The sequence below is a fragment of the Sinohyriopsis cumingii genome, chromosome 14, assembly GCF_028554795.1.
Source record: "Sinohyriopsis cumingii isolate HCF-2022 chromosome 14, ASM2855479v2, whole genome shotgun sequence".
NCBI classification, from domain to species: domain Eukaryota; kingdom Metazoa; phylum Mollusca; class Bivalvia; order Unionida; family Unionidae; genus Sinohyriopsis; species Sinohyriopsis cumingii.
The window spans coordinates 28727715-28746098 of NC_142974.1; the positions used below are offsets into that span (position 1 = coordinate 28727715).

The 18384-nt window shown below is 34.0% G+C and overlaps 1 protein-coding gene across 13 annotated transcripts in view; it reads right to left on the reverse strand.

The window, feature by feature from the left end:
• Positions 1-18384, reverse strand: part of LOC149783493 (perforin-like protein 1) — an 80173-nt gene that overhangs the window by 21287 nt on the left and 40502 nt on the right. For 3 of the 13 annotated variants that reach the window (XR_016413609.1, XR_016413608.1, XR_016413607.1), the window contains one exon: positions 17917-18176. The exons of 5 other annotated variants lie outside the window; for them this stretch is intronic. Coding sequence is in view for 1 of the 8 variants with exons in the window: in XM_089931738.1 (XP_089787864.1) it covers positions 3246-3323 (78 nt within the window). In the remaining 7 variants the exon portion in view is untranslated. Of the gene's footprint in view, positions 1-3245; positions 3385-6537; positions 6697-9479; positions 9691-10148; positions 10385-17916; positions 18177-18384 lie in introns of those variants that run through there. 5 more of the 13 variants (XM_089931747.1, XM_089931746.1, XM_089931743.1 and 2 more) reach the window with 5 other exon arrangements.

The window sequence follows — 18384 nt, forward strand, 5'->3', positions numbered from 1 at the left end:
GCAAAGTTCCCAACTGTATTGTCCCAAATTGTGACCTTATTTCTCCATGTTATTATTATTATTATTATTATTATTATTTAATAGCACCAGAAAAATATGAAAGCCAAGGACGGAAAGCCATGTACCCAACACTTTGGAATGATTTTCGGTACATGTCGATATATATTCATACTAATTTTTGCATTCATTTCTGAATGCACAAGGAGAACAGTTAACGTAATAGACTCACAATAACATCTTCCGGAACATATTGTAAGCATAAAAGCATTGTAACACTGTCTTTTGACTACATATCATACTATTAGACAATAAACTAAAATAGTGTAAAGGTAGAATACTACACAATAACTCAAGCTGTCATAATACCATACACAACCTCTATCCTTCTTCTCCAACAGATAAGATACCGGTATACGGACGCACAGGCAACTAAAGGGAGTTAACTCTTTTACGAATAACACATTATTATTATTATTATTATTATTATTAGTGCAGATTTGAATAACGCAAGAACAAGGATATGATTTTTTGATTCGAGGAGAAATACGAATTGGCTCAGATTGGTGGATGGGTAGGTATTCTATTAGGATCGTAATTCTGCATGCTGCACTGCTAGTTCGTAGAATATAGATGTGGGAATGAACTTTCCGTAACGGGTCACTGGTTGTCCCTAAAAGCGAAACATATCAAGTATTCTGATCAAATAGCGCTTTATAGGCATTCTGATGACATTTTGACTATATTCCAGTATAGGTTTAGTATTCACAATAAATTCGCCAATGTACATCTTGTGTTCGAGTGTCCTTGATCACCATATGAAGACAGTGTTTTTCATAAACCATTCTTCGAAAATAAAACAAACAAGAAAAAAAAATTTAAAAAAAATTCAGCAGCAAAATGATCTGAAATGAGCGTGTGTGCTACCTTTAAATAAATATTATATAAAAGAGTTCGTATTCTTACAAATCAAAACATGATTCATAAATCCAACCGAATGAAAGACAAGTTGTTAAGTATTACTGTGCAAGAAAACAAATAGGGTTCAATAATGATACTCACTAACGAGCTCAATGGTTTACTAAGCTGAGTGTTTTTCCTTAGAAACGATTTGATCTATTTTAGGGTGATTACGATATTTCCCGTTTGATAAAGCTTTGTATTGAACATTTTATTTTATTTACCTTCAAATGAATGGCACTGAGCCAAACGTTTTTCAAAAACCATGTAATTACATGTATGCTACCTTAGTAATAATTGAAAATGAAAGTCAAATATATTGAAATGACTCATTTTAACTCGAAACCTAAAATTAAACTGCGCAAAATTACAACACATAAGTAAATGGAAAGAACCCAACGAAATAACTTGCATACCCGGAAACTTACACCCCTGAATGATCTGGGCTGCGTTTGGCCGGTTCAACAAATCAGTAGGTTACTGCCATGTCTATAAGCTGCTAAAATTCTAGTTAATTTATTATGAGTACATGTGCATAGGTGAACACTTTGTCATAACAGAGAACTGCAATTAGAAAAATATTCATAAATGAGAGTATTAAACTATGAATTTGAATTTAGATCTAAAACGATAATATGTCAATTACTGTATTCATTGTATTCGTATTGGTTATATGTGCACTGATAAGAAATATCAGTTTTAGCCACCTACTGGTTGCGCATGTCGGAACGTCCGAGTGAACAATATACGTAATTTTGTCATGTGTTTATTTCTCTATAGTACCAATGGACACAAACACAAGCTACAGCTTCTGGCGCTCTGTATGTACAATGTCATTGCACAAATTTTATATTTGTAAAAGATTTTGTCAGTCGGTCTAGTCATATAACCGCTTTTTTCCACACCAGCCAATACAACAGTATTGATGTCCTTGTGTGCTTTTTCTCTATCCAACACGTATATAAATAATTTGTTCCAAGGATTTACGTTTTGTAAAACAGGTTGGAGAAAATCTCCCACCACTATGCATACGTTTACTGACTCAAAATGAATTTAACCATATTTGTATAAGCAAGCTACTTTCAAACGTAACTCTCACAAAAACAAAACTGAGTTACTTTTTTATGGTGGTAGATAATAACAGTGTATCCCCAAATCATATCCTACTATTCATTCGTAGCATGTCAGGCAGTTGTCCATCAAAACCGTTGAAAAGATAATATTAAATTACTAGGTATAGGCATGACTATTACCGAATAAAGAGGGGAGCACAAAAACAACCAGTACGTGTATCTTTGAAAACAAACCATGTTAACCTCTCACGTGTACTCATATGACCTGATTTTATTGCCAGAAAATATTAGTTTTGATATCAGAATATCCTTCCGATGGAAATGTTTGTATGAAACAATTCAATGTACAAATAATGTGGGTATAAAAAATTGCGACACACCCATGGTGTATAGATAAGCATATTAGCACGGTTTCATACGTTGACTATTGCAAGATCTGAAGACAAATTTCATTTTATTAAAGAACAATAAATTTGGACTATAACGAGAAACAATATACATGCTCAATGCAGATATGATACAAGAATAAAGCATGTTCCACAACTGTCAGAAAATACACTATCTACCTCTTTTTGGCTCTCTGAATGTCTCCCTCTGTCTTAATTTCACTTTCAATTAATAAAATATGTCGATCGATCGATCGATCGATCGAGAGAGAGAGATGAGTGTCAGCTATATATAATCATTGGTCTTTGCAAAGAAAAGGTATCTTTTTCATAGAGCAAGTAACCTACCAAAACCTTTGCCGTTGTAATGAAGTATGTGACTGCATAGACTTTCGTCAGTATTACACGATACCAAATAAACGCTTGTCGAGTCAAGGTCATTCTGTCACTTCTTTGTTTAGGTGTCACACATACATTAACGCACTTGATATTTAAATCTGTTTCCGAATCAACACCAAGGGTTATAAACAGAATATTTAAAAATGTTTAAGTAGATTTATGCATCTTTTTTGTCTCTTACACTATAAAACTGACACAGAAATCGATCAACAGAGAGAGAGAGAGAGAGAGAGAGAGAGAGAGAGAAAGAGAGAGAGAGTTGGGGACAGAGTAATCGGACGATAAAGAACGAATACCACTGTCTGTAGCAATGGTCACAAAAGAGAATAAAAGTGGCTCGAATATTGATTTGAAAAGAAAAAAATCATGTTAAAATAAATCAAATGAAATATACGTTACTTTAAAACAAATATTGTAAACATTTTCTTACCTTCAGCCAACAGAAAGACAACCGTATGAATATTTGGTGGCTTCCGTATGTATATTTTGTTTCTTTTCCTAACCACATACAAAAATAAAAAAACGGCCTAACATGAAATTCTCACAAATGCTTGAAAAAGGAGTGTTACGTTTTATGTAATTTCTAAAAATTGGCTTCGATTTATTTGAGGGAAATACAATTTCTACAAGCCACTGGTTTATAAGAAAGAATTTGTTTTGTTTACCTTATGTTTATGGTACATGTATTGAATGACATCATGTCTACAGTATTTCAAAAGTTATTCAAATATGTGCCTCATCGCGAGATATGAGGCGAAACTGAAAGTGAAATATATTGAAATCATACATACATACATACAATTATGTTAAGTTCCATATATATATATATATATATATATATATATATATATATATATATATATATATATATATATATAGTTAAGAATGTTTTCGACAACAGTGGGGATTATATATCAAGTCTGCAACAGACGGAAATACTAGTGAAGAGAAATATGTGTTACCAAGCCAGAGAGTTGAAGTGCACCAAGGTGTACTAAGAATGTGATCAACTTGTGTGTGTGTGTGTGTGTGTGTGTGTGTGTGTGCAGGGCCGGCGCTACCATATTTGCAAACTAGGCAGCCGCCTAGGCCGCTGATTTCAGGGGGCACATTTTTTAATTTTTTTTATTGTTTATAAATTTTGAAATTTATATTTTCCTGGGGGTGGGTGGGGGGCGCCAGAATCTAACCTTGCCTAGGGCGCCAGATAGTCTGGCCGGGTCTGGCGCCGGCCCTGAGTGTGTGTGTGTGTTTTGTTTTAATAGCGGCTGCATATGATACTTAATCGTCCAATAGATGATACTGTTTGCAGTTTTTGGGGTGGGGGTGGGAGAATTGTATGTATTGTGCAACTATGAGTACGTAATCGGAAAACAATCCAGAGAAACTTCACGTTCGGCAGCGGTACAACAATGGTTATTCGTAATGCGTCATTCTTCCAGTTACGACACGTGGACACATCTCAAAAAACGTGCCGAGATTACACATGTCTTAGAAGGGAATATTTTCACAGGCACGTGTAAACTAAAATATCTCGTAGTTTTGAGTCGAAATTCTCACATCTAACATGATCATCATACTAAACACTTTAGATGTATAAGATAGAATTGACCAGTATAAATACCGTATATTGCTGCGTGTGTGTGTGTGTGAGAGAGAGAGAGAGAGAGAGCGTTACTATCATGTGCAAAATTGCGTAAACACACTGTTAGATCTTTTAATTTCCTTAGGATATTTCTTCCACAAGAAATAAACAAAGTGTCAGTAATATTCTGGTACCCAGAGTAGTCAGTTACAATGCTAGCTGCAGCAAGGACCACCAAATAATGGAATACTAGAAACCAAATGAAATGACGCACATTGTCTTATTTACCATGGGAATTAACCAATTCACTGTTACAGTGCCGATATAATTGCCATATTTGAGCAGAATCGCAAACTAAGTTACGGATAATAAAGTTTCTAAATTTGAAAAGGAAGTGCTTTCGTTATGTTCAGCGTTTAAACCATTAGCTAGGCCAGATGCTTGCTTCCTTCCCCTAGCAGGATATTAACATGTAAGCACGAACCACCACAGGTTAAACATATTATACACTAGACTAACAAGTACATCTCCGCCTTCTTTTTTTCTGACATTATTGGTGTCAGAATTTTCTGCCTTTGGTTCTAACGGAATACTGGGATGGTCGCTTCCACGCATAATTAAAAAATGTACTGGTCAATAACTGATGGATAAACAGGTGTTATGTTCTGAAAGGGGTTAATTCTAACAAAGTGAGTGTTCGGAAAGATTTAATACCATAGGGAAAAGGAAGACACAATTTACTTTCCATCCACATACAAAGGTTAGAAGAAATAAATGTATTGCTTACTAGCGAGGAGATGAAAGTCCGGCACAGAAGAAGTCTAAAAACCCGAAAATAAATAATAATAGAGCATCCTTGGTCTCAGCCACCAGTAGTGTCAACAAAACAAACTCAGAAAAATACTTGTTGCTCTAATTGAAGACTGTATCGGTTGACTTACAACAATTGCCTTTAAAGTTTAAAACAATTTTTTGTTACAATAATTATTATTTATACAGTAATTAAATAACTAATCAAGTAATGTCCTTTTCCACCACCAGTAAAAAGGAATACTGAATGCAGCGGACGAGTGAAGACGCATCAAGGCAGATAAGTGAGTTAATACAAGAGTAGCTGAAATAAAGAATCAATGAATAGCAATCGAACAATAAACGAATGTACGAAATAAGAGAAAGTGGAATGACAACGAAATATATGATATTAACAAGGAATGAAAATAAACTTGGCAACAATAACCAGCGCAATAGAGCAGCATTATAAATACCAAAATTATAGTATAGATGATTGATAATTATGAGTAGAATTTATACGTGAGGTAATAAAAATATTATATACTCTATTTGACTTTACTTTCTGTGAATCATGCAACAATTAACAATACTGAACACCTTGAATTTGCACGCACATGCACTACACGAGTACCTAAAAATAGAAATAGTGTATTAGGAACTACTTTGTAAACAAACCTTGTCCACTCATGTAGTGGACACTTTAGGTTTCAGTTTTATAGATTTGTTGTTGGATGAACTAATGCAGCTGTTTAGTCTTTTTGAAACTAGCATTGATAAAGTGAAAACAATGTGGAGGAGTTAGCTGAGTCGCAAATGAAAACTTTCAAACAAGAAAACAATAGAGCATGATATTCGCAATGTGCTCAACAAACGTGAGAGACGCAGTATTGAGAATTTTGATCACTTAAACAGTTGTTTATGAGAAAAGTTCGTAGCTATTCGCAAGTGGTATGTTTCAGACTATGACCACTGTTCTCTGGGGCATGCAAACATTGCATAGAAAAGCATTATGAGGGCAGGGCTATCACATATCTAGCAGAGAAGTACCATTTTATAAGTCAAAGTATTACATTTGTGGGGAAAATGCAACTGCAGGTTTCGGTATAAAATAAGGGCCTCCGAGCCAGTAAGCCAAGACAATGAAGAATTATTATTTCCGCTGTCACACAACAACTACTTTGCAATTTTCAGCGTTCGCTTTGTTGATACAACTTTAGGATTTAGTCTAGCGATAGGTGCCATATAGGTCATAACATAGCGGGGGTCCCTACCAAGAGCATTCAGTTGACAAGACATACTCATGTTTGCTTTAGCTGGTAATAAGAATGGCAAAAAATATACTTACACTTTTGCATCTTGAATTTCCTCAAGATGTACTTTCTTAGTTCTGCAAATCTGAATTACATGAGCTATGGCATGGATTCTAAACCTTTATTACATACTGTGAAATTGTACTGTAATTTCGACTGTATTTTCCAGTTGCAATGATGTTCTCCTTACGGTACTAAAATTGAAAAGAGCGTGACATTCCATAGAGTCTTTTTGATAATTACAATTGAAGGAGTTTATGTGTTTCCTACATTATGATTCCAAACATTTAATGACAGAACATAAACATAATTGCAACTGAATCAGGGCGCATCCGTCCCTATTCAAAAAACAGACACATGTACTTTTTGTAGAATTGACACAGCTAAAAATCTAGTCAAGAATCAGTGGAGATGAGTAGAATTTTAAAAAAACACAATGCTCATTCATTCACAACATGACTCTAAATTTCAGTTTTAAATAGACCAAAACGATAATTCCTTCCGAAATTAATGTCAAGCGCGGCTAAGTTCAAAAGTCGATGGGCGGTGCAATGTGTGCGTTCATATTGTTATTATGTATTGATGCATCGACCGTTGCGTGCTTTGTTTGAAATAAAGCATAAATTCAATTGCTTTGTTTCTTGAAGCATATTTTTTGTACTTAAGCCTTAGGTAGCATAAAAATGGGTATCTAATAAAAGGTTACTGCATTTGTATGAGAAAGTAAGAACTCGTTTTCTTGGATGAATACTTCATTCCCAACTGTCGTGTAGTATTATTTGTAGCAAAAAAAAAAAACGTTCATATTTTCCCAGACAAATGCAGTAATCTATGATTATTAAATTCCTATATTCAGTATCGCAAATACATGACTATTATTCTAATATCATTGTTTCTAATTGTGAGTTGTATATTTAATTAATGTTACGCAAAATATTGAGTCCGATGTCGCAGATAAGCACAAATTATTATACTATGAGAGGGACAGTTGAAACAAAGTTCCTTACATTGCCCGAATGGAAAAATAATCACTAAAGAATATAGCTATATGTATGGCAGTAGAGACTAGTTACGGGTAACTAATATTAATATTCTAAACCATAAAGGCAAAGGGTGTGGATGTGGACTTTGCTGAGAGAAAAGTTGGAGAAACTGACAGAAACTATTAAAAAGTATGAATTCCACTTTCACCTTAACTCTTGTAGTTTATTTCTTCCTGCACATTGCATTAAACCTTTGGCTAATTTTTCAAAAGGGCCACCGCATGTCTGCTGAATCGGTATTATACTGTTACCAGCTATCTGATATGGCCTTTTCAGTTTAATAAAATCGTCAAAAGCTGGGTGTAACGAATATAACTAATTATGTACCATAAAATAGTAGCTTCCGAAAAACGACACCTTTGTGTCATAATCCTTGCGCAGTTAAGGATCTAACTTATCTAACCTTCCTATTCAAGGACTCTATAGTTTGAGCTAGAGAACTGGCAATCATGTGACCCAGACACCATGTCTTATTTAGCGTCAACTGTCATCGGTTATAGGTCTGATTGACATGTGCCAGACACATATTACGGGTGTTTTAAAATAGCTACCTACCGGGGGAAAAAAACAAGTATAAAATATGAAGCTAGAGAGAGGGAGAGAGAGATACATGTAGTTGCAATTACTGATCTTCAATTAACATTAATCGACGTTCTTTAATTAGCCTTTAGTCTATTACAATATAGTTTAGCAACGTTTATTCCTTCCTGTTTGTTCAATGCTCTGACTTTAGTTGTTTTTATAAACTTTCAGAAGAAAACTATCGATCAATCTGGACGTTTGCAATCGCGGTCTAAACTACATGTATTACTTATTAGATTTCTCTGTTTATATTATGTGTAGCAATATTTTGGTAGATTTTACATGACGAGTGGCATTTATTTTGTAAACAAAATAAACTTAGTGAATGATGTTCATATTTCAATACAGACAAACAAAACCATTGCGTATCATGCCGTTCAATAAATCAGGTGTGAATACGGTGCCACCTATAGAAAGAGCAATACAATATATCACATTTGCCATTATTGTCCCATATATAGTAAGCGTAGCCCAAACTGTGCTATCTTATCCTGATGAAACTAATTCTAATGTTAGAGGTGCAACAAATGGTTAGCTTCTGCACTGACTCTTCGTGTATCAGCGAGCGGTTATGGGGTAAAGACGAAGAACAGTGGCATAATCGGGATAAAAATACATAAAAATTACTTACATTTATAAAAAGAAAGTTTTAATAAATGTGTTTGACTGCGCTGACGAAAATAATAACTGTCCTTAAGGCTGCAATCGTTTCATAAGTGTACTATTGTTATAATATGATTAATAATTATTAGTCATTAATGAAATAGGACAATAAAAATGACAAATAACTCCATTCATCTCTTTGTATTCCCTTTATGTTCTCTCTATATCCCTAACTTTCCATAACAAAACAATAAAATACGTGAAAATATCTGGCCATAGACAGAAGAGAAAAACTTCATCTTCAACTAATAAAGCGTACACTACACGAACGTTTGTCGTTGTAATATAACATGTACACTTCCATGTGAATTTTTCTGCCTCGCTACACGATACCGGTGATACAAAGGTGGAAATGATAATAAAAATGTTTGTACAAAAAAATTTAAGCCGAACAAGTAGAGACCAATGTTTTTTCACAGATCATAATAGCTGACATGGCATAAATATGAGAAAATATTTTGAGATAAAGGCAGGACAATGGATATGTAACACGCTAGAATATGCTCATAAAGACTGTAATTTGATTCGATTAACAAATTTCGTCGTCAGTTGCAATGATGAGTCAAAACAAAAACTATAACATAGACTTTCATTTAAAATCTTCACCCAAATCAGGATTAAATAAATAAAATCGGCGTTATTCCTACTGTTACATATATAAGATTGGATACATTAAACATCATTCTTACCTCTAGTCACCTTCGAAACAGCCGTATAGTTTTTCGTGGCTCCTTCTGAATTTGGATTATATATTTGATTTATTTGTCAACCTCGATAGAAAATGTAAAGGTCTAAATTAACAGTCGCACAAAATTTATCAAAGTTGTTTTACGTCAAAGTTATTTTCTAATAAAGGGCCTTCAGCTATTTCAGAGAAATACGATATTCCATACGTGATGATGTCTTATATGCAAAATTTTTATTTTGTTAACATTACTATTTATAGTGTATATATAGCTTCACTGACGTTATGCCACCCTATTTTAGATATGTGTGTGATCTCATGCTATAGAAGGTAAAACTGAAATTAAACATATGTTGAAATTGTTCAGTTAGTTTTTAGTTTGTCATTCAATCATGCAAATGAGCCGATCAGTAAACAGTGTGAAACAATATATCTCTCCATGTTTGCATGTTCTTCTACGTTTGAGTTTAATCACTCGTTAGTAGATAGAAAAGAGAAAACTGAAACACTTAAAAATCGAATGGAAGGGTAGTTAGAAAAGCAAACATTCATGAACACAAGAGATATGAAATATGCAGACAACAGGCCTGTAACACTTGTACATTTTTGGATGTTGCTTGTTATTGCAGATAAGCACATTGAAAATTATACAACATGCACATATTTTTCTTACCTTTATGTTGACGTTATGGGCTACCAAACCATTATTGAATTCGTCTAGAACCGCCCGAACCCCATCAGCCAGTGACAAATTAAGCCATAGTCGTAATTAAGACTATTATTAGTACTTGTCACACATGCCTAAGCATCTATTTATAGATCCTATATAATTTTAATCTCTTAAGAGTGTCAGGTCATGTAGGCTAAATCTAACTAAAGATATTCTGTACGATTTACAGACACGAATAAGAATTACAAAAATCTGATAAAGTCATGTACCAGGAGTTACAAAAAGCAGATAAACACACCAAAAGCATAAACTATGTGGAAATATGTAGAGTTTGGTACTAGCAAGGCTTTCAACAACATGAAACCTTTGAACTACACACGCCATACAAGGACTTGTGTCATTCTAATGTACACCTATCTGGGTATTCTCTGCAGTGTTACACGATACCAATAATATAAATCTACAAAGGCCGAGAGAGACGAAAATAGCTACAATAACAATTGCAGCAGACACTCCTTACTTATGTGAAGATTGAAGTCAATTTATCTTTCGGATTAATCGTTTACACCGTGCACTGACTACATTCATGTGTTTAAATAGCATGTACACTAGAATAATATGTTTACAACAAATTCAGGCCGACAAAAATAGAAAACTTACGGTTTTCAGATATCATCTTGAGAAACTTTGCATATCTGTTAGAAAATAATTTCTAAAACAAAGTTATGACCATGGTGATTTGCAAGCAAGTACAGTTGACGTTCTGATAGGTACTGTAATTTGAATTTGGTATACCCAACGTATACGCCATTAATCATACAGAACCTGTCAGGCAAACGTACATCAAAATCCTTGCAAATGTATGATCAAGATAATTTGTTATAAATATTACAAAAGGCAAATACACGAGAAAAAATTCAAAAGAAAACAGGATATCTATTCTAAGAAACAATTTGTATTGCCTTTTACGTCTACAGCAAACAATAAAAAAACCAGATTTTACTGTTTTGATTATAGCAGTTGTGATGTTAACAATAGATTTGCTGCCGAAGTGTTAATATAAAGCATTTCAGGAATAATGCTGGTATATCAACTTGCATTACGTCCAGGATATATGAATATGTATTGCTAAACGTGAAGATGAATTCCCATTTATTAATTAATTGTTAAGTAATAGAATAATGAAAAGTCATAAGAATATTCACCAATTAATCTGTATTTACTAAATGAATGAAATATACCCCATAATTTCATTTAAATTCCTCTTCGTGTTCATTTCTCGCCGTCTCATCATTTACCTGTCTATCTTTATTAATTTCGCTTCCCGTAAGTATAGATGCAATATGTGGGATGAGAGAGAAAAATGAATAAAGGGTACACTATGCATACCTTGATCTGCAACATACAACAAATAACCTACAAGAACCTCCGTCGTAGTAATGGTATATGACACATTCAATTTGATAATTATGCTGTGTTACGAATTATACACTATTTCAAAAGCTTTTCTGAACAAGGCTAACAACAAGCAGATTTGCATCCCGAGTAAGAAAGAAAATAACCAAAGCTTTGTGTTCTTTTGGATATGATATTTATGAAACTCTTCTTACCTCTTCATTAAAACTAGCCAACACATTTAATCAAATTCAAATGAAAGGAAAAAGCATATATTTGTTAATATGAGGTAAATGGCCTAATTTTTATGCTTTCTTTGGAGCTAAGTTTTATCTTGTCTTTTTATTTTAAATAACCAGTGAAAATGCTATTACAATGTTGCATATAATAAATATATTATCTTGTTTAACAATTGTTAAAACAGCTTTTTCGTATTTGTTACGTGATCGTTATTTACAAAATCTTAACTGGAAGTATTTTTTCTTCATAATTTTGTATTGAATATAAATACGCCAAGAAAATGCTATTGCGCGGAAAACGCCAAAAAGAATATTACATTACGGAATTGTTCAATATAGAAACACGCATTTAAGGTCTATTAACATAACTGTAAACAGATATGCTGTAATCGCATATTCTTATATCGCTTGAGCTATTGAAGTATTACAGCTGCTAACTCGGTTTTGGTATTGTTTATATTTAAAACATTTCATATTCAGTACAAATGACTTGACAATCCAACATAATTTTTATTTTAGATTTAAGAAATGCTAAGATGCGCTTGAAGTCTTGCTGTAAGTGATGTTTGATGTTTTACCTAAGTTTAACGAAAGTAGATTTTTAATGATGAATCAATTAGAATAAATTGCATTGATCAAAAGCACACCACGGTAGACAAAAAGGCTAATCCTGTGATAGGATTATTATATTCACCCTAATGGAACAGAGTCTAAGTCGCAAACCACTGAGTCACTCTTGCTTCAATTAACTGTTGGCTAGAACGTGCGGGGGACGGGGGGGGGGGTACATCTATGTCAACGAGTCTCTATGATGTTCATGTAAGTTTGAAAATAAGAAATATATTTGAACAAGTGTATTAAAAAGAGGGTGAAAAAAAAGTTTGTGATATCCATTCGTCTGCATATGAGGCATTAGGTTAAAAAACAACTATTCCAAGTATTTTTCAAACTTTGAGTTCAGCTTTCTACGTTTGAAGATTTAAAGGCGAGAAAGTAAGTAATGAAGAAAAAATAACATTGGAATGAAGCCACAATTGGAAAGAAGATTGTTTCTTTATTCAGAAAATGAATTGGCAAAATATTAGTCATCTTCGAAACCCACTTCATAATTTACCTTACTCCTTTTCCGGTGCTTAATGTGCCTTATATATATATATATATATATATATATATATATATATATATATATATATATATATATATATATATATAATGTTTCTTGAACATAGTGCCTCTGTAACAGTGTGAATTTTGCAGGATTCGTTGTAACGTATCGTAATTTAAATGGTTGAATCTGTGGCATATCTAACGCTGTTACCTCTTTAGTTCGTCTGCTTGAGACACGATTTGCTATTTATGACGTTCCGCTTGAGAAGAATGCCGGGCGAAACTCTACAGGAGTTTAAAATGGTTTTCTTCTCTCAAAATGTCAAGGGTTATAATGTTGCAGAAACGGACTTTTAACTAGCTGAAATTGTCATAAGTTGAAGATTTGCATAGATCGATATATTATGGAAAGCGGAACAGTAAAATTGTTCCAAACTGGAGGAGCCTGTGTTAAAAGTGATTTCTGAATAAACTTGAGTTTTGGTTGGATAAGTTATCGGTGTGGGGTCTGTTTCTGAGGCGACGTCTCGTGTTTTAAAACTTAATTACATCGCAGAATAGACAGTTTAGTTTTGCGATAGGCGAAAGGGTCTTGACACGGAGGTGGGCGAAATTTCTCGTAAAGATTGTCCAGTGGAAATGTAGTTGGGACACCTATCCAGGAGTTTAAGTAGACGGTTCAGCTAAAGACAATAAATAGAGCGAACCTCAAAGTACATTGCTGTCTCTTGATTTCATTCATAACCTTTATTGATATTGGTCGTATGATAAATGTTTGACTTGATTTGTTATAAATGATATATGAAGCATGAATGCTAAGAAATGATCATTATTAAATCTGTCGGATGTTTCCCGTTTAGAAATTCTTTGTTAGTAATAATATATTGAAGCTAAGAATTGAATTTTGTTTGATCTATTTGTTCAAGAGCTGTATAATCATTCGAGCATCAATGTGGGATGTACGGCAGACTGCTATAAATCAATATGTACTATGTTAAATATCTATGCAAAGAGAGATGATCAAGTCTATGGAGCTAAATACTGGATTTGTTTTAGTGGATTCATGATTAAGACCTAAGGCCAATTAACAGTGTAATGTCTTTTGTAAAATTTGAAATAGGCTGTTCCGAGGGTATCAGGCAGCAGAATGTATGTCTTTTCCGAACGTAAAGCAACTAGCAGAGACTTAAGCTTCATTTATTTGGTTTTAAAGGAAGATAGCTTCCACGACCGAGATGAAACTGAACGACTGAACCTTTATTTGAGTGGACAAGCAGGACAAAACACTGGACGACCGAGACAGGCCACTAAAGGTGGTGACGCAAGAGTTGGAAAGAGGGAACAAGAGCGTCTAAGTGCAAGTCAACCCCAGGCGACAAGCTATAATGATGTTGGAGAGTTACCGACAGCCAGTTATCATGTTATGGAAACATGCCAGACAATTGAAGTTCGAAACGCTCACTCTATTACGGGATGCATTTTGCCGTATCTGCGTAAAGGGAACTGCTAAATGCGTTCTAAAACTATGTGTTGATTTATTTTCTGGTAGAGGTGCATTCTACAACAGGCCTTGTACGATTCAATTTTCTTTATCTAATTAATTAAAATGTTTTATTCTCTATACAGGGGGGCTCGTGTTTTTTTTATTGTATATTTCCGCGCATATCTCCTTTTATTCCATCCACTAATTTCATATTTTAATATGCGCTTGATCGGGGCTATAACCATGATTGATCATACATCAATAACCATCCTCAACATAATAACTCACCACAGCCTCATCTGTAGATGAATGGATATCATCGAAACATTTTTTCATCTTCTTTAATACACGTGTGAAATCTTCTTTAATACACGTATGAAATACAATATGCATTTCTAAAATGAATAATATATTAAAGTTTATATTAGCATATGAATATCGCGTCCAGCAATTGTGTACTGCAGGCGATGGATTGAGAAGCAGTGTGGGACAAAACCTTTCCAAGTTTTCGGTCTCCATAGACAAATCGATCAGAAGTGGATGGATGAATATGTATACGTTTTGTGGTTCCCACAAAGGGAGATGTGGACTTCATCGCCATTAAATAGAGCAACTATACATTCAATGCCAGCATATTTATCTGTGCTGAGTTTGTATGTATGTACCTGTTGTCATACAAACAAACAAGACATATTATTGTGTACTTTTGTAGTATATGGTGGACTGAAAGTATGAGTGTTCGTCATCATGCCATAGAATATGTCTTTTTTTCATGCCTGTTATTGATACAATATGTTTTCCTTGTTTGCTAACTCATTTATTCTCTCATATACATGATTTTGTATTTCTGTTAATGATTGAATAATTGTTTTTTAAAAAAAACAACATGCATTTATAGTTCATTTCTTTCTCCAGCTACAGATACAATTATTATTGTATGCTGGTACATACAATCATCATCTAGACTATACTTTGGAAACAACAACGTATTCGTGCTTGTTGTTTAAATTAAAATAAATGTAAAACTAGACGAAACATTATAATACAATCAGAAATTGTATCGTGGGTTTGATAACGTGTAAATATTATGTCGCATCATTCCTCAATATCTCAGCTGAGAAGCAGAATCGAACCAAATTGAACTGCACGTACATCTGCCATTAAATGTATAATGAGATCTGTTTCGTATTTCGAAACAAATGACTTTTTGTAAGTGTGCAAATGTTACATCATCAAACCAAGTGTTTGTCTATCATTAGGAAAAGGTGATTTACTGTCTTGCTGTCATTTCTTGTGTTTATCTCTCTGTGATCAATTTATATGAGCTTCATAGCAAACAATAATGCTGAGTTCCTATTTCCATAAAATGTCCCATAAGGTAAGTTGCCGTTAAACGCCATAGTGAAATATGCAGTGTTCAAATTTACATACAGTCCCATACCGTTACATCCAGGTTAAATTCAATTAGGGATTCAGAGTGTTCTGCACGTAATATTTGATTTTTATGCAGTGTTATAGTGACGTGATTAATTTTAACATTACCATGCAGCCACAAAACATCCTATCCAATATCACTGGTAATTCCCGAATGACTCCATTAAAATAACGGTCGATTAAAAATGGGCTTTACTGTATCTACAGGCGTTTTCACAGTTACTTTTCACATAAGTGCGACCATCCTTCTACGTGCAAGAAAACTCACATTCTCTGTTGGAATAATAATAATAATAATAATAATAATTTAATAAAATGCACTTTTCTTAGAATACATTACTTTATTACAAATTTTTTTCTAACGGTAACGACTAATCGTGATATTGTTTGTTCAAAATTAGTGATTAGTTCTTGATAAATTCGAATGCAGACATATTTTGAAACCTTCCAACGCTCCATCCATCTGTTGCCTGTCTTTACATGTGTTTGATATTGTGTCTGTCCATCAAGCCTTCTCCTACGTCATCATGCAGAAATGCTCAAACCCTCTTCTTTCCCCATTTTCTGATAGAGCACATACATCATGTAGATCCCAAAACTTTGTAAAAACTTCATGAGTCACCTTAATTTCATCCCAATAACTTTCCCCTCCGTATATTGCAACAGTCACTACTGTCAAGTTCGCGTAAAGGTTATTCCACGTAGACTTGAGCCGTTGATAGAAGAACAGATTCATGAATGTACATACACAACTGTTCGTGATTCTTCAATACGAAGATTAAATTATACCGTAATGATTTTCGCAAGTTACAACTTATATACCATACAGAGGGGGTAGATGTCTATTCGTGGATCAAGCATGAGGAAACATGTTTATATAAAGTAAAACTACTTAGGAAAACATATGTATATGTATACTAATAATAAAGATATATAATTTACCAAACCGTTTAACCAATAGAGTATAAACAGTATATCGTATAAAAAGGGGTTAATGTGCTCGTTTCATATGGGAAACGTGTTGTGGATATTGTAATGCCTGAAACCTACTTATATTTTTAAGGTTCTTTTCTAGATATTTTTGTGATGCCACCTTCTCATGGTTGCAAAAAAGAAAATAATAATATATGCTAAGACCTGTTCATCCTGAGTGAGAAAAGAAGAGAGAAGAAGGGGATGGAAACCAGGCAAACAGCACGGAAAAGAAGAATATATGACACGAAGACTCCCCTAGACATGGAAACATAGCTCTGAAAAAAATATATAAAGGGCATATTTATTTCCTAAATGTGATACGAAAGCAGAAATATCGCCACTGCAGCGATACAAGTGGCATCACCACTGTGGCAATATAATGTTTCGCTATCTGGTACATTTTAATATCTTGTTTTTGAATGTATAATAAACTTATTTTTAAGTTAGTGCTGCAACAATCTAATCCTCAATTGTCTTCTATTGCCTTTGAAATCGTTTCCTCTCAGACTTAAGCAGTGAAGGAACTCTTAAAAGAAAACCGAACGACTGGGCTTGCTTCATTTTCTAAGTCTTAGACCACTTCTCAGCAGCATTCACACCTTGTAATTACTATGAAATATGTGTTCCCTAACCAGAAACAAGCGCATTAAGTTTGACAGTGTTGAATCTCTCTCTCTCTCTCTCTCTCTCTCTCTCTCTCTATATATATATATATATATATATATATATAATGAAATGCTATATAGAACAATGCATATCTTTGCAATGTTTTGTTTTCATTGTTATCAGTGAGAAGAAATTGTAACTTATCTGTGCAATCCAACACTGACAACAAACTTCGTATTCGTTAGTTATGCTTAGTAATTCATTTCACGTATTTTTCTTTTGGACCGTATGTTCTTCCGTTAGAGTCTATCGTTCATTCTTGGACAAAAGTTCGATCTCTGTAGAAACAACTGAACATACAGTATGTTTCAAGGATTTGCAATACTGAGATGCTACTAGCTTTGCAATTAATCAAGGCTTGGGACATGGGCCTATTACACATCACCAAGTGCACCGCAATAAGCTGGATCTTCAATAAAATTATTCAAGTTGTTTACATTTTTTTCGCGAGAAAAGAATATAGAAACACACGAAGATATTAATATTTATTATAACGTTGAAAATTATGTTAGCTTTATGAGAACAATATCAACATCGATAAAGTCAGCATGGATACTGCTCCAGTCGATTGCCCTATGGCACCTACTTCATTTGAATATGCATCGTTGACGTTACACAAGGAATCTTTACACGCAGTGTAGCAGGTATCCCCATTACAATTTGAACAGCTTTCACTACATCCGCTATCACCCGATCCACAACCCCGTTTAACGGATTGCACATCCCGCTTACCTGAAAAGTGGCATGTCATATACATTCAAATAAAATAATGAGCACACCGTATCATACAGTATGTATGTATATGCAAAGTTATACAACGCACTTCTGCTGTTTGTTTGTCTCTCTCTCTCTCTCTCTCTCTCTCTCTCTCTCTCTCTATATATATATATATATATATATACGTTTGTCTTTCGTTCTGTTTTGATATCATATATATGCA